At 50.5% G+C, this 24,601-nt stretch overlaps 1 protein-coding gene across 2 annotated transcripts in view; it reads left to right on the top strand.

Moving 5' to 3' along the window:
• LOC140415180 (exostosin-1-like) overlaps positions 1-24,601 on the top strand; it is a 510,761-nt gene that overhangs the window by 475,133 nt on the left and 11,027 nt on the right. For both annotated transcript variants that reach the window (XM_072501034.1, XM_072501033.1), the window contains 2 exons: positions 4,323-4,483; positions 6,201-6,372. In XM_072501034.1, the coding sequence (XP_072357135.1) occupies positions 4,323-4,483; positions 6,201-6,372 (333 nt within the window). The remainder of the gene's footprint in view (positions 1-4,322; positions 4,484-6,200; positions 6,373-24,601) is intronic.

The raw sequence follows: 24,601 nt of genomic DNA, 5'->3' as shown, positions 1-24,601 counted from the left end.
CATGGCTGAAAACTTGCAGAATCTCATCGATACCAGGACGGGCCTCCAGGACTGGCAGTGCCAGATGCCACGGTTGCCTCGGGTGCTGGATCCACTTACACCCCCGTCCCATGGAGAGCCCCAGGAGCCATCGGGCACCCCGAGGGAGGAGGAAGTGCTGGGGCACGTTCCGGGAACCCCTGCGGCGTAGGTCCCGGAACACCACGACACGACACCTCGGAGTCCCCCCTCCCCCCCACCCCCCTTCCGTCCCAGGTGCATCTGGTGGGCAACGGGCAGAACAGGCTGGCAGCTCGCCATCCCGGTCGCCCGAGGTGCAGCCTGGCCCATCCAGGCCGGGCCGCCCCAGGAAACGGCCGCCAAAGGGGTCCCTCGTCACAGGGCAGGAGTCACAGGAGTCCGCCTCCAGTTCTGCTGTACCGTCTGGGGAAGCACCTAGACGTAGTCATAGGGCCCGTAAGGCCAGAAAATTAGACACTGAGTAAGTTGGCACGGGTGCAGGGCACAGACTAGTTATAGGGGCTAGGGCACGTGTATGAACTTTTTGTCATTAAACTCACTTTTACACCTACGGAAGCTGCCTCTGTGCTCTGTCCAATGCGTGTGGGGGTGGGGTGGGAAGTGAGCGCCAGTGTGTGTGAGGGGTGATAAGACATCGAGCTCAGGTGAGTGTGGCGGGCGCCCCCCACCCCCCCGGGTCACACTCGCTATCTCCCCAGGCAGATGACGGGACCGTGCGCTGCAGTGTGCAGGCCGCATGCAGGGACCACCCAGGCAGAGGGTATTACTGTGGCCATAAGTCAGACATTGTCTAACGATGTAGAGCCCAGGGCTCATCGCAGAGCAGATTGTCATCATCCTCTACGCCATGCAATAGACCCGCTTCCACTGGTGAGCGTGTGAGCCCGGCCCCTTGTGCCGCAGGTGGATGTGCAATGGAGGGGTGGTGTGCATGCGGGTGGTTGGTGGTGGGCAGGGTGAGTGTGGTCGGTGGGGCGAGGATGGTGGGGTGGTGCCGTATATGCTGTCCGTGCCCATGCTCAGCGAATCTGCCACCCTCAGTCTGTGAACCGTGCGGCTATCAACTCATCCCGTGCCAGCTGCCCCAGCTGGTATCGGTGGAGAGCTTCCCGTCCCTGTCCAGCCCGTATGTCCCGTACATTGCTGCCACCCCCCCCCCACCCCCCAACATCCTCCTCATCTGGAGATGCGTGCCCTTCGTCGTGATCCTCCCCCTCCTCCTCCTCCTCCCCTCCCCCTCCTCCTCCTCCTCTGCCTCCAGCACATCACCCCTCTGCAGGGCTATATTGTGCAGGATGTAGCAGACCACAACGATGCGGCCGACCCTCTCCGATGGGTACTGGAGGGCCCCTCCAGAGCGGCCCAGGCCCTGAAGCGCATCTTCAGCAGCCCCAAGCTCATCCGGAGTCTCCTCCTGCATGCCCTGTCCGAGAGGTCCTGGAAGGACATGCGGCGCTGGTACACAAGAGGCCTCATCAGGCGCCTCCGTCGCCATGGCACTGCCTTCTCCTCCTCCTGTCGGGCGGGCGGCCCTTCAGCCTGGGCAGCTGCTACCTGCCCTCTGCGGTACGCTCCTCTGCGGCAGCCTTCGCCGCCTCCCTGGCACGCCCCTGCTCCAGCTCCCATAGGGCTACATGCAGGGTAGCGACCCCCGCCACGGCGGCCAACATCGCTGGGTGATGGCCAAACATAATTGTCTGCAGGGGGTGGGGGGTAGACGACATATCATCATTGCACAATCCCCCTCCGGAGCCAGGTGCCATGGGCTGCATGGTCGCCACTGTTGCCAGCTGGCACCTAGGCATGCAAACCCCCACTTCACCCCCGACCCTCCCCACCCCCCCCCTCTTCCCTGCACTCCCCACCACCCGCCCCCCGATCCTCTTCCCTGCACTCGCCACCCCCCCCCCCCCGACCCGCTTCCCGACACTCCCCACCACCTACCACCCGCCCCCCTCCCTGGCACTCCCCCCCCCCCCCCCCCCACTGGCACTCTTCCCCCGCCCCCCCAACCCGGACACTCCCCACCACCCCGACCCGCTTCCCGACACTCCCCACCACCTACCACCCGCCCCCCTCCCTGGCACTCCCCCCCCCCCCCCCCCACTGGCACTCTTCCCCCGCCCCCCCCCAACCCGGACAATCCCCACCACCCCGACCCCCTTCCTGGCACTCCACCCGTCCCCTCCCTGGCCCCCCCCTCCCGGACACACCCCATCACCCACCCAGGCACCAACCCCGACACCGCCCTGCACCCCGGCCCTGGGCAGCCTCCGCCCCCGACAACCGCACCCCCCGCAGCCACGGCCGTGCTGTCTCGACGTGCGTCGTTCCCCCCCCCACCCCCACGCCGACCCCTACCTCCTCCTGCGTCGCCGTCATCCAGCACGACTGGCTGACGCCGTTCAAAAAGATGTTTGATTCACGCCGGCTTTAGCTGCGGTCACCCGGCGGGGCTTCGGCCCAGAGATTCGCTGCAGGCCCAGGGACCAGCACATCCTGCCAATTCTGGTAATTCTGCGACCCACATGGCGCACTTCCCGTTGGCGTGGATTTTCCCGGGTCAGAGAATCGGAGTCCCGGCGTCAGAGCGGCGTGGAGGGGTTCACGTACCCGCCCCCCCCCCCCCCCGCGATTCTCCGACCCGCCGCAGGATCAGAGAATCCCGGCCAAAGACTCAATAAAAAATAACCTAATGGTAAATTACTTAGGGCTGCTAAATTCTTTTGGTAGGTTCTTCAGTTCAATAATTAAATAGCTTCAACAAAATTAATCAACAGATTTCCAGATGTTGCATTCAACAGCCAACTTGAATTGAGCATAGGTAAACTTCTGGAACCTTGAGCAACTCACCGGTCTGTCCCTTTCTCAACTTGTACAGACTCTTGTTCGCACAGCTCGCTAATCTACATTGGTTCTCAGTCAGGCAATGGCTTGAGTTCAAAATTGGCATCCTTGCTTTCAATTCCTTCAATGGTCCTCCCAATCTTGGCAACCCCCTCCACCTCTGCATTTCTCCAAGATCTCTGCGCCCCTCCAATTCTGGGCTCTCTTGCATTGGTGATTTTCATTGCTGGCCATGCATTCAGCTGCCTAGGCCAGAAGCTCTGGAATACCCTAAACCTCTATCTCGCCACCAATCATTTCTTCTGCAGGATGCTCCTTAAAACCTACCACTTTGACCAAGGCTTTGGCCGTGTAAACCGAATATGTCCTTATGCTGCTCGGTGTCAAATTTTGTTTCATAATCACGTCTGTGAAGCTCTTTGGGATGCTTTATTATATTAAAAGTGCTATATAAATGCAAGTTGTTGTTAAACGTCATAGTTAATGCATTATTCTACCATAGCTATTGTGTTCTGCTACCTTTGGTTTGACTCGAGGACCAACGCATCTTCATTCCCAGCTTCAATGAAGGAATTGAATTTGGTGACTCCAGCTCTGGCTGTGCCTTTGTAGGTCGTGACACTAGGTGGAATTTTACTATTTTTAAATTGAGAAAGGGGTGCGTCCCTCAATGTCAAGTGTGCTTCAATGTGAAAGAAAATAGAAAAATAGAAAAAAACAAACACCCCACAGACATGGAACCCACCCCCGGAGTGTGGCAACTATGGGATTTTCACAGTAACTTCATTAGTGTTAATGTAAGCCTCCTTGTGACACTAATAAGGCTCAGTATTATTAAGAGGAAAAAAAAGGTGTGTTGGGTGCCCCGCTCAATTCTCTGCCCCCTCCGCCATCCAAAAACGTGAGCGGAAAATCCACCCGCTGACCAGTGTGATACCGGACAACAAAGCCCGGAGAACCAAGCGCCATCCCCACTCTGCATTGTGTTAGCACATCTCATTTTTGGCAGGAGACAGGACACTGCAGATAGCTGCAGCACACCTAGATGTGTGAATGGAAGTTCGGGTTCCCGTGCCTAAGCGTTCAGCAGTAACTTATTCTAGGATGTGTGTGTGCTTGTGTGATAGGCTCAGCTGTGATGAAACAATCAGGGATAAAATCCTCATGTGATCTTTTGGGTCCAAACAAAACATTATAATATAGGAAACAAACTAAGGGACAAATTAAAAGAAATTGCCCCAAAATAACAAAGAACAACAGAAACTTAACATCAAAGTAAAATCCTTATGTGAATAATGGGTCTCTGGATGAATTACAAGCACCTGTGGAACTGCACATTCAAGAGAAAAGGTCAGAGGGTCAAAAAGTGATGCAAGTTTACTGTTGCCTCTGTTAGGTCAATCATTTGCTTCAAAGTCACGTTTGATGAGTCATTGCCTTTGTTCCTTCTCTAGGTTGATTTTGCATTCATCGTGTGGTGCAGCTTCCCTGATCGGATTGTAGGTTACCCGGCTCGCAGTCATTTTTGGGACAGCAGTAAAGGATTATGGGGATACACATCAAAATGGACGAATGAGTACTCCATGGTTTTAACTGGAGCAGCATTTTACCACAGGTAACAAAATTCAAAGGAAAATTGAAGCTGTGCTCACTGCTTCTGTGGGACATTTGGAGGACACAAAAGGCTTTTAGGTTCTGCCCAGTGAGTGTTGGTGTTCTCTCAATCAGAGAGTCATTATTTTGACACTTTTTACTTTTACATATTTCACTTTGGAATTGAGGGTGGAATTCTCCAAAGCCCCGCCAGCAGATGTTGAGAGAATTCAGTGGGATGTCCAAAAATTGGTTTTATTCTGGCGTGAATTTACAGTGACATCCCCCACTGGTGCCCACCATGGTGGACCAGGAAACCCATTGGAAGCCAGCGTGAACCGCACTTCCATGCCAGTAATTCTCTCCCCCCCCCCCACCCCCCCCCCCTCCCCCCCACCCCCCGCCCACCCCCGGCGCAGCCCGAACGCCCTATGAGAGGGGAGGGTCCACGGCACTGAGGGGAAGTTCCATGGCCACCCCCTCTACCAACATCCATATAGGGCACCCCTAGCCCTATCACACATGCATAAAAATGCCAGCTTGGCACCTTGACAGTGCCCAACCCAGCTGGCAGTGCCATGTGGGCACCTCGGCAGTGCCAGGCTGGCACCCACGTGGCATTGCCAGGGTGCCCAGATGTCACCAGCTATGCAAGGGCACTGCCCTGCCCAAATGGCTTGCAGCTAATCAGTGGTCTGGAGGAAGTCCATCTTCCAGCCTCAGAATGTTCTTGGAGATTCACCTGCTTTCTCAGGGTGTCCATCTTCTAATCTCCTGGAAGTCCCCCCCCCCTGCGTGCCATCCCATCTGGTCCCTGTTTGTGGGACCAGCACTCGCCCGAGGTCCCTGTGGCGAAGGGGATGAATCCCAAAGCCACAGGTACCTCGGGAATCTGCACATCAGAGTGAGGATAGCTGTCACGCTCTAATATGAAGATTTGCCAAATAGTGACCCTGCCCACAATGAGCGGGATTTACCTTGCAACATCTCGCGAGATCGTGTTGAATCTCGAGGCGTTGTGATCCGGGTAGATCCCGGGGGTCAGGGTCTCCAGATTTCATCGGCCACGCTGCGCCAAGCTGTTTTTCTAGTGCAGCGTGGCCATTGGCTTGTGTCCCTTGTGTTTATATAGCGCCTTTTTCAAACTCAAGACCTCCCAATGCGCTTTACAGCCAATGATGTACTTTTGAAGTATAAACATTGTTCTCACATTGGAACCGTAGTTGCTCATTTGCACACGTGAAGGCCCCACAAAGAGCAGTGAGATAAATAGCAAATTATCCTGTTTGTAGGTGTTGCTTGAGGAATATGTAATGGCTGATATGCTCGGGAGGACTCCCATGCTCCTATTTAAAATAGTGTGAATGGATTTTTTGCATCCATGCAAGAAGCAAATGTGACCTCAGCTTCAGCCCCTCTGATGCAGCAACACTTCCACTTCACTCAAGTGTCAAACTAGATTGTATTCTCAAGCGTCTGGAGTGGGGACAACCCACAACATTCTGACTCAAAAGCAAGAGTGCCACCACTGAGACCTGGCCTTACCACGAGAGCTATGCCATGATCATCTAAATGAGCTCAGATCAGGAAGTGAATGCTGGACCTTTATGTTTCGTATGACTCAGTACCACACATTGACTGGTGCATTTCCAACCTAGTCAGCAGGGGAGCTGCACAGAAACAGACAACTTTCATTGCTGTCCATGTTTCCTGAACTCTATTTTTTTATGCCTTCACAGATATTACCATCACCTGTTCAGACATTACTTGCCAACGAGTCTACATGCACTCTTAGACCAAACCGCCAACTGCGAAGATATCCTGATGAATTTCCTGGTGTCAGCAGTCACTAAGCTTCCCTCGATCAAAGTCACTCAGAAGAAACAGTATAAAGAGACGCTGATGCAGCAGGTATGTCAGGTTATTTTACACCATAAGAGAACCCCATTGGGAGGATATATATACTCCGTGGATGTTCCTGAAACATAGCTGAGAAAATGGGATCTGAAGGGTTTTAATCAGGAGAAATTGTTTCCACTGGCAGAAGAGTCAGTAATTAGCTGGGGTATTGTACCCTAATTCTAGGCAGCACACTTTAGGAAGGATGTCAAAACCTTCGAGAGCGTGAGAAGTGTTTGACTGTGGAAGGTAAGACTTCCAGCATGCCCTCCCCATTGGGAGCATGGAGTAAACTCTTTAATGACTAGGCCAATGCATGACAACAGGATGAGATATTGAAGGAGCTATCTGGGCTCATAGTCAATAGAAAAGCAGAGGTTGAGACATGAGGCAGCTATTCAGCCCCTTGTGTCTATCCTGCCATTCACTGACATAACGGCTGATGTATACCTTAATTCAATCCACATGCCATGGCACCATATCCCCTAATTGAACAGTACGCTGAGGAACCAAGAGCTATTTTAGGTCCAGTATTGTGTAATGCGAAATGGCTAAAGCGAAAGCGCTGGAGTGTGGCGACTAGGGGATTTTCACAGTAACTTCAATGCAATGTTCCTGTAAGCCTGCTTGTGACAATAATAAAGATTATTATTAAAAGGGAAAAGATTAGCAAAGGCAAATGTTTGCCCTTTACAGGCAGAAACAGGAGAATTTATACTTGGTAATAAGGAAAGGGCAGAGAAAATAGATAAATACTTTGGGCGTAATTTTCCGATATTTTTCAAAATGTCAGTCACGACGGAAAAACTGGAGCCAATCCCGCCGATGGTACGAGTGGGAAACGTCACTGTATATTCAACTCTTTAACAAAAAATTTTTTCAACAGGTTTCACCCCACGCCTGTGGCTGCCTGCCTCAGATTTGCTCGGCCAGCCACGACTTAATGGTTGCAATCAGCGGGTCTCACCATTTAAACACCTCACCATCACTCTCCAGCACTCGTTCCAAGTCCAATCAGGGTGTGGGGAGGTGGGGGCGGGGGGGGGGGGGGGGGGGGGGGGGGATAGCTACCAGAAAGACTGCACCACATTTCACCGAGGGATCCCTCAGCAAACCTTTGGATGGGGCCCAACAGATACCTGAGCTCAAGACCCCAACCCCATTCGAGGAATGAGCCCTTGAGCTTGCCATAGAGGAGCAGGACTGGACCAGTGCAGAGGGCAAGGTGGGGGTCAAAGTCACGAGTGAGAACCCTCAACACGTCCAGGCACGAGACCCACGGGAGTTACCTTTCTCCTATTAGTGTTCTCCTGTCCGGCACTAATGCCATCTCCCTTTCATTTCAAGTCAACCAGCAGGCCAGCCCAGACCATCCTCACGGCCCCTGGAGACCACAGACCCGAGCAGCCCTGAGGGAGACATCTCAGAGACAAGCATTGAAGAACCGTCACATTTGTCACCGCCAGGTTCCACCAGCACTGATGCTCATAGCCCGGTGGGATTAACTAGTAGACAGGCTTCTGGGTCACTCGCTGGTGAACACCTCACACCGAAAGATCCATAGCAGGGAAGAAGGAACATGTTCCTATGTTCCTAACATCCCAAGGATCTGACACTCAGAGGGATGCCAGAGCCCCGGACTCTGCTGAGCCCCGGTCTGGTGACATATCCCTGGATATGGTCAACCCAGAGCTGCTTGAGATACAAAGGCAGAGTTGCGAACATCAGGAAGGGGTGACAGCATCCCTGCTTGGACTTCAAGGCTGACTGTAGAAGTCCCATCGCCTTCTGTCTGAGGAGATGGTGCCTACCACTCTGACGCAATAAGGCCAACACTAGAAGGGTTGAATCCACAGTGGAGACCTTGTTGCAGGACGTGCACTCCATGGCTGGTGATGACCGCTCTATGGTCATGGCTGAGGGCATGGGCTCCATAGTGCAGGGCTTCAACTGTATGGTGCAGGCACGAGTACAAATGCACGGGTGTCAGCACCAGAGGATGGTGGGGTTTCTGGATTTCACTCCACTTGCCCCTATAATCCCATAGAGGAGCTCAGGGACCTCCGGGCACCTGAAGGCAAGAGGATCGGTAGGTGCACTGCTGGGGGCCTTCCACCCAGTAGACCCTGAAAGTATCCAGCCCAGCTGGCACCCCACCCCGTCTCCCTGTGAGTGACACACTTCAAACCTCGCACACTGAGGAGGGCAGCACTGCAACACCCGTGCAGCCCGAAAGCAGGCCCGGACCCTCATAGCCACGGTTCCCAATGGGACACTGGCCCAAGGTAATTTCAGGTAACAGCGTGTTAAAGCCAGCAGGGCTGCCTCAACCTTAACTGCGGATCCTGGGCATACATCGAGACACAGGACACGGGTGAACATCATCACGAGTAGAGAAGCATCACCATTGTAAAGACTAGCTTGGATTAAAGTTCACATTGTTCACCCATAAAGTGCCTCCACGCTCTCATGTCATCATGCCATGCTCTGCAAACCCCTGCGCAAATGTGGCACCTCCTTCCTGTGCAGTAAGAGAAAGGCAGCACCATTTCCCTCCCACACTGATGAAGCAGTAATGCTGTGCTGCTCCTGGCACAGACCACTCAGTGCCCTCTCCCCCAACCCACCCCTCCTCCCATGGCTGGGTTCCCCTTCCACCCCCGCATTCCCCACAGCAACGTTCAGGCTTCTCGTGTCTGACAGCATTCTTTAGCAATTAAGATGCCAATCGGCTGAAAGTGTGTGACAGTCTATCCACCTCGCCAATAGCTGGTGATACACACCAGACCCCTGACCCCCTGACTTCGGAGGAGACAGTAGCAGCTGAAATGTGTCATTCAGCCTCACTTGGCTCCAAGATCACCCCGCACTATAGCAGGTCGCGATCAGCTTTCTGTCAGGCAGGTGTCAGACATATCACAGAGAATAAGGGAAGAATTACTCTCTCCTCACTGCAAGTCATAATCATTCTCCAGCAGAGTCTGGTCAATCGCTTTAGTGCCCTGTCCATGAATGGTGGGGCCAACATGAAGTCCTCCCATAGGCACCACAGGTGAGAATATGTAAGGCCCAATGGCAGAAGAGGCTTTGACACCCTAGTTATGCTCATCCCCAAACCCAGAGGCAAAGTGGACATCCTGCATTGGACACAGGTCCCCATGTGGGCCCTGGCCATCACCGGAGGTCCTTCCTCAGCCTCCTCCGCAGATTGCCACTCACTGACCTCCTCCTCATTCAAGGAGATGTGGCGCTCTTCCATTTCCTCCTCATCCAACTACTCTTCCCACTGCAGTGCCTGGTTATGCAGAGCACAGCAGACCACAGTGATGTGGGACACCCTCTGGAGGCTGTACTTGAGGGATCCTCCCTGAGCAGGCCATGAGCACAGTGCCAAAGGGAGATCGAGGATGAACATCCACTGTATCTGGACCCAGTAGCTGTTGTGGCTGGAGAAGCGATTTCTGGGGACGAGGAGCCTGTGGAAGAGGCAGCCTCCTGTATCTAATGTGGTCCAACTGCTTACATTGAACACGGCCCTGGGCTACACCTGGTAAGAGATTGGCCCCGTTTATTGAAGGATAATGCCGGAGAGCCACTGAGCGTCACCGGCAAAATTGTGAACAAACACCAGGTCCCCAGACGTGAACTGCCAGGTTGTCCAGTGTCGATAAGCACAATGCCCTGCCGTTCCTGATTTTGGGGTACCTTTGCGCCAATGTTCGGAAAAACCATGCTGAGGCAGGTATGACGTAATGGCGGCCCATTAGGAGGGACCTCAGTCACTGCACGCAGAGTCGTTTTGTCATGGGAGTGTCCCTTTAAGAAATGTTTCTCTTATCACATGGCTTCAGTGATGTAATTGTGCATGTGGTGCTGGGCTGTGGACCTGGGAGTTGGTTTTACTTTTGCTTTGGTTAGAAGTTTGTTTGTGGCTCTGAGTTTTTGCTTTCTTTTTTCACATTTGGCTGCTGTACTCAGAAAGAGAAGTATCTTGGCCTGTCCCTCTATCTTCATTTTAAAAGCTGTTTCCAGACTGCTTGATAACTTGAAAAGAAATAATTGGTTTCTGGAAGGAATTCAAACCTGCTGTTTTGGAAAGGAAACAGGAGCATCCACACCTGGTCTTGAGTGCTGTGTGCTGGGCCACACCTTTGAAAAGGGGGTACTGGTTTATAGGATCTTGTTATTAAATTGGAACAGTTAAAGGGGGAAATTTATTAAGGGTTATACATAGAGTACTGTAGCTGTGTGGGGTATTTATGTTTGTTTAGTTGATAAAAATGCTTACTGAGTGTGTTTATAAAAATGTTAACTAAATTTGTAGAATAAAGCTTGTTTTTGATTAAAAGTGCTTAAGGCCTCTGTTGAATAACATCTGAAAGATAGGCCCTTGTGCTCATCGTAACCAAAATCGATAAACAGTTGTAGGTCAGGTGAACTCCAAGATATACTTTTCTAACCCCTGGCCCATAACACTATAACAAAACAAAGAACGAGTCAGTCTAGTCTCCATGGATCCAGAAGGCCCTTTCCTGAGGCTGTACTTTAACATCTGCACTGCGCTCTCTGCCAACCCATTGGAAACTGGATGGCACGGGGCGGTAAGAATATGCCGTATACCTTTCATCTTCACGAAACCCCCAAACTCCTCACTTGTGAAAGGAGTGTCATTGTCAGTGACAAGCTCCTCGGGGAGAATATGCATCTTCTCTATGGTTGCACAGGACATTGTTTCCGCCATTCTATGTACCTTGAGTGACCTTGAATGGGCATCAACCAATAAGAGGATCATGGATTCTTGAAAAGGGCCAGCAAAATTGGCATGTATTTGTGCCCAAGGCCAGCCTGGCCATTCTCAGTGATGCAGGGGCGTGGCCGGCAGAAGCTTCTGCTGCTCCTGACAAACGGAGTAGCATTGGGCCATCTTCTCAATGTCTGATTCAAGACCTGGCCACCAGACATAACTCCGCACCAACATTTTCATTTTGGTCACACCCATCGACCATTGTGGAGGTCCTTTAGGATCAGCTCCTTCCTTTTATCTGGGACGATCACACATGCCCCCCACAACTGGACACCATCTTCAACATTAAATTCGGCCAGCTTGGAGGAAAATGTCCGCAACTCGCCTGGGAGCTGTCTATGCTGCCCACCATACAAGACCACATGCCAAACCTGGGACAATACTGGGTCTGTCTGGGTCCACTCACAGATCCGCGATGCCGTGACAGGTAACAAGTCCATGAAATTCAGGGTCGCAACCACCTTGCCCATCATGGGATTCGACAAGGCACCAATCGACAAAGGCAACCGGCTCAGAGCATCGGTATTCACAATTTGCATCCTTGGCCTATGCCTGGGTCTGCATGGAAGCAATGGACAGAATTAGCTTATCCTCTCCAAAATATCCAAGCAGAGGCTTATGATCAGTCACGATAGTGAAGTGGCGGCCACAAACGTATTGGCAGAAGCGTTTCACTGCAAAGACCACCGCCATGCCCTCCTTTTCAATCTGCATGTACTTCTTTTCCGCTGCAGTCAATGTGCGAGAGGCAAAAGCTATCAGCCGTTCCTCTCTGTTCTCCATCTTGTGGCAGGACAGCCCCGATACCATAGTGGGATGCATCGCACGTGGTGACCAAAGGCTTTTCAGAATCATAGTGACTCAATAACCCGGACAATGACAACTGCCGCTTTGCCTACTGAAAAGCTGTTTCTTGCAGCTAGATTGGAGAGAAGCCTCCCGTAGTAATTTATGAGGCCGAGAAAAGAACGAAGACCCGAAGCATCCATCGGGACGGGGGCCTGTTGGGCTGCGTGCACCTTTTCTGCAACAGGGTGCAAACCTTCGCGGGCCACCCATTAACTAAGGTAGATCAGTTCCTTTGCCTGAAAGATACACTTTTGCGATGTAAATGGACTCCCACCTCTGAGAAGCAAGCACAGCCTCCAAATTTTCTAAATGCTCTCGCTCGGAAACACATGTCATGCTGTTGTCTAAATAATCAGCGACACGTGGCAACCCTTGCAACATGTTCTTCATTACGCGTTGAAAAATAGCACAGGGGAAGGACACTCCAAACAGCAACCGTGTATACTCATACAGGCCCCTTGTGCGTATTTAAAGTAACATACCGTCGAGAGGCAGGGTCCAACTCCAGTTGCAGATAGGCATGACTCATATCCCAATTTTGTGCACGAGAGTCCACCTGCAAGTTTCACATAAAGATCCTCTATGCGGGGCATGGGGTATCGGTCTAGACGGGAAGTGGTGTTTACCATTAGTTTATAGTCGCCGTACAAGCAAACCATGTTATCTGGCTTCATCACCAGTACGACTGGCGCTGTGCAATCAGCAAAACGGACAGGCCTAATAATACCCTGGGACTCCAAATGAGTGAACTCTGCTTCCACTTTCTCCAGCAAGGCATAAGAATCATAGAATTTCCAGTGCAGAAGGAGGCCATTTGGCCCATCGAGTCTGCACCGGTCCTTACAAAGAGCACCCTATTCAAGCCCACGTCTCTACCCTATCTCTGTAACCCCCACTTGCCTTTTTGGACACTAAGGGCACTTTAGCATGGTCAATCCACCTAACCCGCATATCTTTGGACTGTGGGAGGAAACCGGAGCACCCGGCGGAAACCCACGCAGACACGGAGAGAACGTGCAGGCTCCGCAGAGACAGTGACCCAAGCCGGGAATCGAACCTGGGACCCTGAAGCTGTGAAGCAACTGTGCTAACCACTATGTGACCGTGCTGCCCGACTGGCCATAGGGCACTAGGGCCGTAAGGAACTGGACGTGGTTAGAAATACCATGGCGTGGCTTCCAGGTCAACCCGAATACGGGCTAGGGCCCCCTTGATCTTCCCCAGACCGGGCTGAAATACTTCTGGGTACCTTCCTAGTACCTCAGTCAAACCACGAGAACCTAATTGAAGAATGTGCTGCTATTGCAGCTGTAAATGGCACAACCAGTCCTAACCCAACAGGTTGGTTCTGTGGCCTCATGAGTGCGGGGCACCCTGACTGGCATCCATAAGCGACAGGGGTCATCGTAGTCCCAGCAATGCCGAATGATTCCCCTGTATAGGTGGCCAACCTGGCCTGTGTATCAATCAATGCAAGGGTCTCCGACCACAGAGACCACTGCGCCGGTGTCCAACTCCATTTCAACCGAGTGACCATTTATCTGTACCATTACCTTAATGAGGGCTACTCAGGGGGCTGCCACACAATACAGTTGTAGGCAATCGTCCTGTCTCCTCATCCTCAGGGTGTCATCCTTGGGTTTATGCAAATGGAAAGTACAGGTCCTGGGTTGGCCCCAGCTTCTGCCAGAGTGACTGGCCCTCTGACACACCCACGACTGGCGTTCGTGCCCACAAGTCCTACACTTACATGGCTCCACATCCGTGGGCTCTGGAGAAGGAACTTCCAATGGCCATCGGTGTGGGCCCTTACAGCGCCCTGTCCAAGGCATGGCAGGGGTACGGGGAGGCACTCCCCAGGGCATGCACCTCCGTTCCCTCCCTGTACCTCCTGCACTCCATGTTCTGCGCTTTTCCTGGGATAACGTTATCTGGTTGAAAAGTTAATGTTGGCTCGGCCAACAGTTTGCTTTGGGTGGACGCGTTGTTGATGCCACAAACCAGCTGGCTCATAACATTTCCGACAAAGTGTAATCATATTCGCAGTACTCCATAATCCTGCACAGCATGGATAAAAACTTGGCAAGAGATTCCCCAGGGTCCTCCCTGCGGGATTAAACCAGTAACATTGGACTATTACAGACGTGGTTGGACTAAAATGCTGTCCCACCAAAGTCACAAGCTCATCAAACATTTTACTGTCGGGTGCAGCTCAGTACGCAAGGCGTCCCATCACACCAAACTTATGCATGCCACAGGGGCTTAACAAAATGACCACCTGGCATTCGTTTTCAGTGATGTTATTCACCCAGAAGTAGTAACACATTCTTTGTGCATATTGTTCAAACTCTCCAGCGCAGAATCAAATACAGCCAAATGTCTGTAAAGAGACATGGAGCAGCAAAAAAAGACTTCCAACCTGTATCCAACAAAAAGTCCATGGAGGTGGCTTCAACAGCATAGACAGCTATCTAATTTTAACCCTCGGCGCCAGTTTTGGGAGGGCCAGGAAAATCCAGTCCGAGTTTGTCGAGTCAAGCAGAAAATAACTTTATTTAAAAGGATATGTAGAGTGCCGGTAGTTCACTGCTGGGTCCCTCTCTAGCCAGTACCACACTGGCCAGCTTTATTTATACAGCTGTACTGCTAATGGTTGCCCCGCCCGCTCTCATTGAGGGAGCTCATATTCCTCAAGTAATATGAGGTAACCAATTGTTCCCAGCCATTAGGATCTGGGTAGGTTATAACAGATACCAAGCCACGCAAAGAGATTCTGGGGCACATGAAGATGTTGTTTTAAAGAAGATCTTAAAGGAGGAAAATGAGGTTGAGAAGATTCAGAGGGAATGCCAGAGCTTTTGGCGTAGGCAGCAGAAGGCAATGCCACCGATGGTGAAACAAATGAAATTGGGAATTCTCACGAGGCCAGAATTTGCAGAGCGGAGTTTTGGGGTTTGTGAAGATCACAGCAATTGTGAAGGGTGAGGTCATAGAGGGATTTGACAACAAAAGTGGTAGTTTTATAATCTGCTGCTTTTTGTGGGAGAGTATTTCATATTTCTACCACCCTTTGCATGAGGCAGTATATTTGGCTCTTGTCTAAGACTCCCCCAACCAGCTAAGAAAATTTCTCTCTATTTGCTCTGTCATTAGGAAAAATAAAAAGACCTGAGTTAAAGGTACCCTTGGATGGAGACATATTATGTAGTCACCAATTAGCAGCATGAAGCTCACTGACAGTATGAAGGGTGATGGGCGGGATGCTGGATGAGGGATAAGTAATTAGCTAGAATGTCAGGCAGATATTACAAAGAACGTATCATTCAAAATAAATCCCAGCAGTTAACATTGGTTCCATGATGGCATCGCTGAATAATTATAGTGTCGTGCTAATGTTCCAGTGATAAGTCTACTAGCTGCCTGTTTTTGCCATGATCAATAATCACTCATGATCAAGCTGGTGAATTCCTAATAACAAGTTGGAACAGGAATGTGCTGCTGGCATCAGCAGTTCTAAATGCTAGTTGTGAAAAATTATCCATTTGTAATATTTATGTCTGGTTCGATTTAATTATGCATGTCGCATGCAATTCTTAATTAAAGCATTTTAAATAATAGATATGATCCTTTTAGTCAGTTGTTAGCAGCACTGCCATTAGTGTATCATTTCAAGTAATTGATTCTAACTTTGTCCTTTGCACCAGCAGCCAGTTTATATTAATAAACACAAACATATTAAAGTTAAGCTCCCTCCATGATTCCATGATTAATTTGATAGAAGTAATGAGAAACCTTGTTGTCTAGACTTGAAATTCCAATGCTCTTGCGTTTGGTCTCCTGCCTTTCGCACTCTGTGAGCTTCAGCTCATCCAGAATTCTGCTACCCACATCCTAACTCACACTGAGTCCTGCTCATCCATCCTCCTTGTGCTCACTGACATACATTGGCTCCCTATCTGGCAATTCCTCAAAATTAATGCTCTCATCCTCTATGCATCCCACCAAACCCCACCTTGAGCTCACCGGGATTTCTGTAATTCTCCAAGTCTAGCTTATTGCGCTTCCTATTTCTATTGCTCCCTCATTGGCAGCTATGCATCAATCAACTTGGTACTAAGCAATTATATATAACGCCTTTAATGTAAAACATCTCAGGTGGGCCACAGGAATATTATCAGACCAATTTTGACATAAGCCACATTATAAGATATTAGGACAAGTGATCAACAAATTGATCAAAGAGGCAAGTTTTAAGGAGTGTCTTAAAGGAGGAGAGAGGGAGAGATGTGGAAAGGTATAGGGAGGAAACTCTGGAGCTTAGGGCCTTGGCAGCTCAAAGCGCAACCGGCAATGGTGGAGAAATGAAAATTCGGGATGAGGAAGAAGCCAGAATTGGAAGAGTCGAGAGATTTCATAGGGCTAGAGGAGGTTACAGAGATAAGGAACGGCCTGTGTCTGCATGAGTCTGACCTCCACACCCCAAAGATGTGCAGGTAGGTGGATTGGCCACGGTAAAATTGCCCCTCAATTGGAAAAAAAGAATTGCGCACTTTAAATTTTAAAAACAGAGAGGGAAGGGCAAAACCCTGGAGGGATTTTAAAAGAAGGGCCAACATCAAGACAGTCCACGCAGCAGGTGTGCTCATGAAGGGAGATATTTGCAATAACATTTTTGTAAAATTGCATTGGCAGTAGCATCAGTTAATTAAAAACAGTGGAGATGATGGATCAAACTCTCCAACTCACTGATTGGTGAGACAGTGCCTTAGCAGGTTGGAAGAAGTCATACCTGATTTGAGGAGGAAAAGACCAACACAGCTTAGGAATTTCCTGGCTAGTCCCAACCTGAGACCACACGTCTTGGCTGAAAGCGTAGCAGAAACAAGGGACGGAATCTTATTCTGATCCTAGGATTGCGAAGCAAGATGGGGGGAGGATCTTAAATGAGTGGGAGGCCAAAGATCAACTTCCCAACAGTGGGATGAAACTAACTATTAAGTTCTGGGAAAGGGGTGGCACTGTGGCGCATCTGCTGTGGATCAGTTGCGGCAATAGGTGAACTGCAATGGATCGAGACCATCTGGGAGGCTGGTGTTGATCCGTCTCATGACTAGCTGTTCGAACCATTTCATGATAACAGACGTCAGGGTCACCGGTCGGTAGTTGTTGGTACTGGTATTATGGTGGTCTTCTCGAAGGAGATGGGGACCTCGGAGCATGTGTTGAAAATGGCTGTCAATGCACTCGCCAGCTGGTCTGTGCAGGATCTCAGTGCTTGCCCAGGGACTCCGTCGGGGCCCGTCGCTTTCCGCGGATTCACTTTCAAGAAGGAAGCTCTTACCTCTGAGACTGTTGTGGTGTTCTTCGTGATTCTGTTATCAGGATGGATGCTGTAGTGTTCACATAGACCACAGAAGCTTAAATTCATTAACAAAGCTAACTTTTATTTACACTGCTTATTAAAGCTCGATCACTTACTCCTGTAGTAAGCAATAATTTAGTCATCTACACTCTACTAACACTAGTCTCTACACTCCATCTATAACTGCACTCCACACTCTCTCACTGCTCCTAACCAGCCTTCTTCCAGAAGCCTGTGAGTCAATGCTTTATATAGTTCCATAGAATCATAGAATTTCCAGTGCAGAAGGAGGCCATTCAGCCCATCGAGTCTGCACCGGCCCTTGGAAAGGGCAACCTACCCAAGCCCACACCTCCACCCTATCCCCATAACCCAATAACACCACCCAACCGTTTTGGACACCAAGGGCAATTTAGCAAGCCCAATCCACCTAACCTGCATACTTCGCACAGACAGTGACCCAAGCCGGAATCGAACCTGGGACCCTGGAGCTTTTAAGCAACTGTGCTAACCACTATGCTACCGTGCTGCCCATTTTGTGATTAATTATGATATGACATTAACCCTTTGTAGTCTGAACATTTCACATAATGTCACAGCTGCAATACTGGATATGGGTGTGACCAGGGCTGTTGGTGCGGTTGGCACTGATGTATTGGCTGTCTGTTCAAAGCGGGCATAGAACTTGTTCAGTTCATCGGGGAGGGATGTTTCAGTTACCAGGGACATGTGTGGAATATCCCAGTTTGACATGCACAAATATATCCGAGAGGTGACAGAGGTCTCTTCAGAAGAGCAAATTATTTTGTAAAATTCGATATGGATCCAAGAGTCAGGTAGCGAGAGCAGTGGGATTTGTTGCAATCGCAGGATCCTCACAAGAGCAAGCAGCAATTGACTGCACACATGTGGCACCGAGAGCTCCCTGGGATCAGTCTGCTACATTCATTAACATAAAGGGGCTTCACGTGCAGCTGGAATGAGATCACAGAAAACAAATCATTCAGGTGTGTGCATGCCACCCAGTGAGTTTTCGTAGAATAGATTCATAGAATTTACAGTGCAGAAGGAGGCCATTCGGCCCATCGAGTCTGCACCGGCTCTTGGAAAGAGCACCCTACCCAAGGTCAACACCTCCAGCCTATCCCCATAACCTAGTAACCCCACCCAACACTAAGGGCAATTTTGAACACTAACGGCAATTTATCATGGCCAATCCACCTAACCTGCACATCTTTGGACTGTGGGAGGAAACCGGAGCACCCGGAGGAAACCCACGCACACACGGGGAGGATGTGCAGACTCCGCACAGACAGTGACCCAAGCCGGAATCGAACCTGGGACCCTGGAGCTGTGAAGCAATTGTGCTATCCACAATGCCACCATGCTGCCCTTAAGTTGAGTTCTCACAAAACCCTGAGCAAATCGTTGGTGCCACATTGTTTGCTCCACCTCATCAACTGCAGGGCTGGCTCATTGGTGACAGGGGATACCCACAGAGCACCTGGCTGATGACGCCTGTGCAGAACCTGTAAAGTGCAACCAAGGAGAGGTACATTGCTGCCCATTCCTCAGCAAGGGCAACAATGGTGCAGGCGATTGGACTGAGGTCCCGCTACTTGGAACGCTCAGGCAGAGCGCATCAGTACTCGCCAGAAAGGGTGTCCAGGTTCATTATGGTCTGCTGTGCCCTGCACAACCTCACTCAGCAAAGGGAGGATGATTTTGCAGAGAGTAGATGGAAGAGCCTGAAATGGAGACAGGGAAGACAGTGCTTCTGATGTTGTGGATGCAGTGGGAGAAACCAGAGGAATGAAGTGCCATGGCAGACAAACCGGTGACAATCTCTTCACCACCAGATTCCTGGCCTGATCAACATCTCTACATTATGGACTCTAATCCTCTGTTGGCTGGGATGCCGGGGTACCTCGTGGGTGCGGACGTTTTTGTTTCATTTCATTGTTCTTATGTTCTGGTAGCTGCATTAAATTTTATGTCTTCACCATAGAACTGTTTGTGATCCTTTGTATGGATCAATCTGAAATGAAATATATCCCAATAGCACAAAATGTGCTGCTCCGACAACATTGCAGCATCAGTGCCAGCACAAGTGTGCCACCATCTGCACAACGCTGCAAATTCCCAGGATCTCTGGCACCCGGAATGGAAAATGCTGCAGGGCCTTTGCACAAGCACACCCATATGCATACAACATTGGAAGCCACATGCACTCTTATTTTGGCATGAATACACTCGTGCCTCATTGATACATTCTCCAAATGGGGACAATATCTTGCAAAGTACTCTGTCATGTAGAAACCAGCAAGATACTCAATGTCTCAGCTGCAGACACTGCTCAGACATCAGCCTCAGGGGAATTATAGCCAGGTGGACTCTACCAAATGGGTTGCCAGATGTGTTCCAAGGAGGCAGCTTTACAAATGATGCCCAAGGTTTAATCCTACACCTGATTGCATGTGACCAGTGCAGCAGCGAGCAGCATAATGAAAATACAGTATACATGAATAAAGTGCAATTAAACATGTATTTACAAGTGTGTTTTATGTATACAGTGATTAGATACCAGTGGCATCTTTGTGTCCTTATAATTTCTTAATCATTCTTTTTCTATTACTGTGTCAATGTCCATCCCCAACATTCACAGCTGAGGTGAAGGCAGCCTGCTGACTGCTACACCCTATTGCCCGAGATAACTTTGACGGCTGCCCTCTGGTCGTCCATGGCTGGCGGGTGCTGACCTAATGAGCGTCTTCTGCACAGGTGCAGGTGCATGCTCCTTGGCCAGACCTGCTGGAGGTGATGGAGATGCTGGCAGAGGGGCAGTAGACTGGCAGCCTTGGAGTATCCTGGGATGAAGTCGCCAGATGCCTTTCTGGCACTCCACGTCTCTGTCAGTGCACAATGACACCACCCTGACACCTGGAAGAGATGGGGCACTGGAGGGAGGTCAAGGTGCTGGTGGAGGATACAGGGAAATGCTGTGACTGTGTATCCTCGCCCCCTCTTGCTCCACCCATGCCTGGTGTGATTGACTGCAGGTCCAAGCGGGTATCTGACAGCCACTGAGTATTCTCCCAGACTAGGTGGTTATCACTTGCTCCATGGAGGAAACCAAGCTCTCACATGCCGGAGCCATAACAACATTTATAACATGGGTGGACTCCTCCGGCCCTCACTCAAGTCTGTGCATGGCCTCTGGCATCTTTCCCTGATGTTCCTGTGGCTGTGTCTGCATTTCCATCTCGTATAGCCAAGTCCAGAGGCTCAGTATGGGCCTGATCAGTGTCAGAGACCTTGGCTGTCACATCCTCCATCAGCTGTGGGCATGTCTGTGATGTGCTCACCATAGAATCCATAGGATGCCTCCAGTGCAGAAGGAGGCCATTCGGCCCATCAAGTCTGCACCAACCCTCCAAAAGAACACTCTCCCCAGGCTCATTCCCCCCATCCTATCCCATAACCTTGTGCTTTGATCAAGGCCAACCCATCTAACCTACACATCTTTGGACTTTGGAAGGAAACCGGAGCACCCAGATGTCACCCTGAGCCTAATCTGGAATATGAACCCACTGCGGTGAATGTCTCTGTGCTGGTGGAGGATACAGGGAAATGCTGTGACTGTGTATCCTCCCAGGATTTGCCATTAGCACCGGCAGAGGTGGTGATGGAGCTGGGGGTAGGCACCCCCCTGCCTCTTTTTCTTGGTATTTCTTCCAGAACCTACAGTGAAGAACAGAAAGAATTAGCTCATGATTAAGCACAAACCCTTGGCTCACCCAAGTTTCATGCACAAGACTGGATGCATTCTCACTGGACTCTGTGTCAGCCTCTCCTTCAGTTCACTCTCAGACAGGGTCCAACCCCGCCAGTTCTGCAGCCTCCTCCTCAGCTGGTGTCGGGGTATCTGAGGTCTGGGACTTCTCAGTCTTCACTCGCTCACACCAGTTGTGAGCTCTATTCTTCTGCAGACAAACAGAAGGTTTTGATCCCAAATGGTCCATGCATGTCTATGACCCGTGTCCTCCTGTGCCCTCTTTAGTAAGAGTTACACACTCATACAACACACATTCAGTTTCCCCATCTGATGCTTGAGGTTTGCGATCCTTGCTCCTGTCTGGCATCCCTCTGCACTCACACATCTACAATGCTTGCAAACTTTATGAGTGCCAGCTTGCATGAAAACTAAGTTCCAATTACCCTTGTGGTGCACAGCAGATTGTTCATCTTCTTTCTGCACTCTGGTTATACTGTGGGCACCACAGCTGCTGCTGTGTGCTGTCACCACTGTCTGGGCCACCTTGGTCTGACAGGAGGGCCTCCTGCTGTCATCCCTGGGAAACAGGACATCCTGCCTTTACCTGACTGGTCAGAAGTGAGGATGTTCACAGATGACTGCACAATGCTCAGCACCATTCGTGACTCCTCAGATAATGAAGCAGTCCATGTTCAAACTTGGGCTGGTAAGTTACATTTGTGCCACACAGGTGCCAGGCAATGACCATCTCCTACAAGAGAGGATCTAACCCTCACTCTTTGACATTCAATGGCATTACCCTCGCTGAATCTCCCACAGTCAACATCCTGGGGGTTACCATTGATCAGAAACTGAACTAGACTAGCCACATTAAAACTGTGGTTACCAGGGCAGGCCAAAGGCCAGGAATCCTACGGTGAGTAACTCACTTCCTGACCCCCCAAAGCCTGTCCACTATCAACAAGGCACAAGTCTGGAGTGTAATGGAATATTCTTCTCTTGTCTGGATGAGTGCCGCTCCAACAACACTCAAGAAGCTGAACACCATCCAGGACAAAGCAGCCCGCTTGATGGCTCCTCCTTCCACAAACATTCAAACCTTCCACCACCAACGGATAATGGTAGCCTTGTGTACCATCTACAAGATGCACTGCAGTAACACGCCAAGGTTCCTTTGGTAACACCTTCCAAACCCATGGCCTCTCCCAAATAGAAAGGACAAGAGCTGCAGATACCTGGGAACCCCACCACCCCCACTTGGAAATATATATGATGTGGAGATGCCGGCGTTGGACTGGGGTGAGCACAGTACGAAGTCTTACAACACCAGGTTAAAGTCCAACAGGTTTGTTTCGATGTCACTAGCTTTCAGAGCGCTGCTCCTTCCTCAGGTGAATGAAGAGGTATGTTCCAGAAACACATATATAGACAAATTCAAAGATGCCAAACAATGCTAGGAATGCGACCATTCGCAGGTGATTAAATCTTTACAGATCCAGAGATGGGGTAACCCCAGGTTAAAGAGGTGTGAATTGTATCAAGCCAGGACAGTTGGTAGGATTTTGCAGGCCAGATGGTGGGGGATGAATGTAATGCGACATGAATCCCAGGTCCCGGTTGAGGCCGCACTCATGTGTGCGGAACTTGGCGATAAGTTTCTGCTCGGCGATTCTGCGTTGTCGCGCGTCCTGCAGGCCGCCTTGGAGAACGCTTACCCGGAGATCAGAGGCTGAATGCCCTTGACTGCTGAAGTGTTCCCCGACTGGAAGGGAACATTCCTGCCTGGTGATTGTTGCGCGATGTCCGTTCATTCGTTGTCGCAGCGTCTGCATGGTCTCGCCAATGTACCATGCTTCGGGACATCCTTTCCTGCAGCGTATGAGGTAGACACCGTTGGCCGAGTCGCACGAGTATGTACCGCGTACCTGGTGGGTGGTGTTCTCACGTGTAATAGTGGTATCCATGTCGATGATCTGGCACGTCTTGCAGAGATTGCTATGGCAGGGTTGTGTGGTGTCGTGGTCACTGTTCTGAAGACTGGGTAGTTTGCTGCAAACAATGGTTCGTTTGAGGTTGCGCGGTTGTTTGAAGGCAAGTAGTGGGGGTGTGGGGATGACCTTGGCAAGATGTTCATCGTCATCAATGACGTGTTGAAGGCTGTGAAGAAGATGACGTAGTTTCTCCGCTCCGGGGAAGTATTGGACGACGAAGGGTATTCTGTCGGTTGTGTCCCATGTTTGTCTTCTGAGGAGGTCGGTGCGGTTTTTTGCTGTGGCGCGTTGGAACTGTCGCTCAATGAGTCGAGTGCCATATCCCGTTCATACGAGGGCATCTTTCAACGTCTGTAGATGTCTGTTACGCTCCTCCTCGTCTGAGCAGATCCTGTGTATACGGAGCGCTTGTCCATAGGGACTCGACTCATCGAGCGACAGTTCCAACGCGCCACAGCGAAAAACCGCACCGACCTCCTCAGAAGACAAACATGGGACACAACCGACAGAATACCCTTCGTCGTCCAGTACTTCCCCGGAGCAGAGAAACGACGTCATCTTCTTCACAGCCTTCAACACATCGTTGATGACGATGAACATCTTGCCAAGGTCATCCCCACACCCCCACTACTTGCCTTCAAACAACCGCGCAACCTCAAACGAACCATTGTTTGCAGCAAACTACCCAGTCTTCAGAACAGTGACCACGACACCACACAACCCTGCCATAGCAATCTCTGCAAGACGTGCCAGATCATCAACATGGATACCACTATTACACGTGAGAACACCACCCACCAGGTACACGGTACATACTCGTGCGACTCGGCCAACGTTGTCTACCTCATACGCTGCAGGAAAGGATGCCCCGAAGCGTGGTACATTGGCGAGACCATGCAGACGCTGCAACAACGAATGAACGGACATCGCGCAACAATCACCAGGCAGGAATGTTCCCTTCCAGTCGGGGAACACTTCAGCAGTCAAGGGCATTCAGCCTCTGATCTCCGGGTAAGCGTTCTCCAAGGCGGCCTTCAGGACGCGTGACAACGCAGAATCGCCGAGCAGAAACTTATAGCCAAGTTCCGCACACATGAGTGCGGCCTCAACCGGGACCTGGGATTCATGTCGCATTACATTCATCCCCCACCATCTGGCCTGCAAAATCCTACCAACTGTCCTGGCTTGATACAATTCACACCTCTTTAACCTGGGGTTACCCCATCTCTGGATCTGTAAAGATTTAATCACCTGCGAATGGTCGCATTCCTAGCATTGTTTGGCATCTTTGAATTTGTCTATATATTTGTTTCTGGAACATACCTCTTCATTCACCTGAGGAAGGAGCAGCACTCCGAAAGCTAGTGACATCGAAACAAACCTGTTGGACTTTAACCTGGTGTTGTAAGACTTCGTACTGGAAATATATATCCATTCCTTCACTGTCACTGTGTCAAAAT

The sequence above is a fragment of the Scyliorhinus torazame genome, chromosome 1 (assembly GCF_047496885.1).
Source record: "Scyliorhinus torazame isolate Kashiwa2021f chromosome 1, sScyTor2.1, whole genome shotgun sequence".
NCBI classification, from domain to species: Eukaryota; Metazoa; Chordata; class Chondrichthyes; order Carcharhiniformes; family Scyliorhinidae; genus Scyliorhinus; species Scyliorhinus torazame.
Note: the sequence above shows the minus strand (reverse complement) of the source record. Positions and strands in the feature narration are given on the sequence as shown.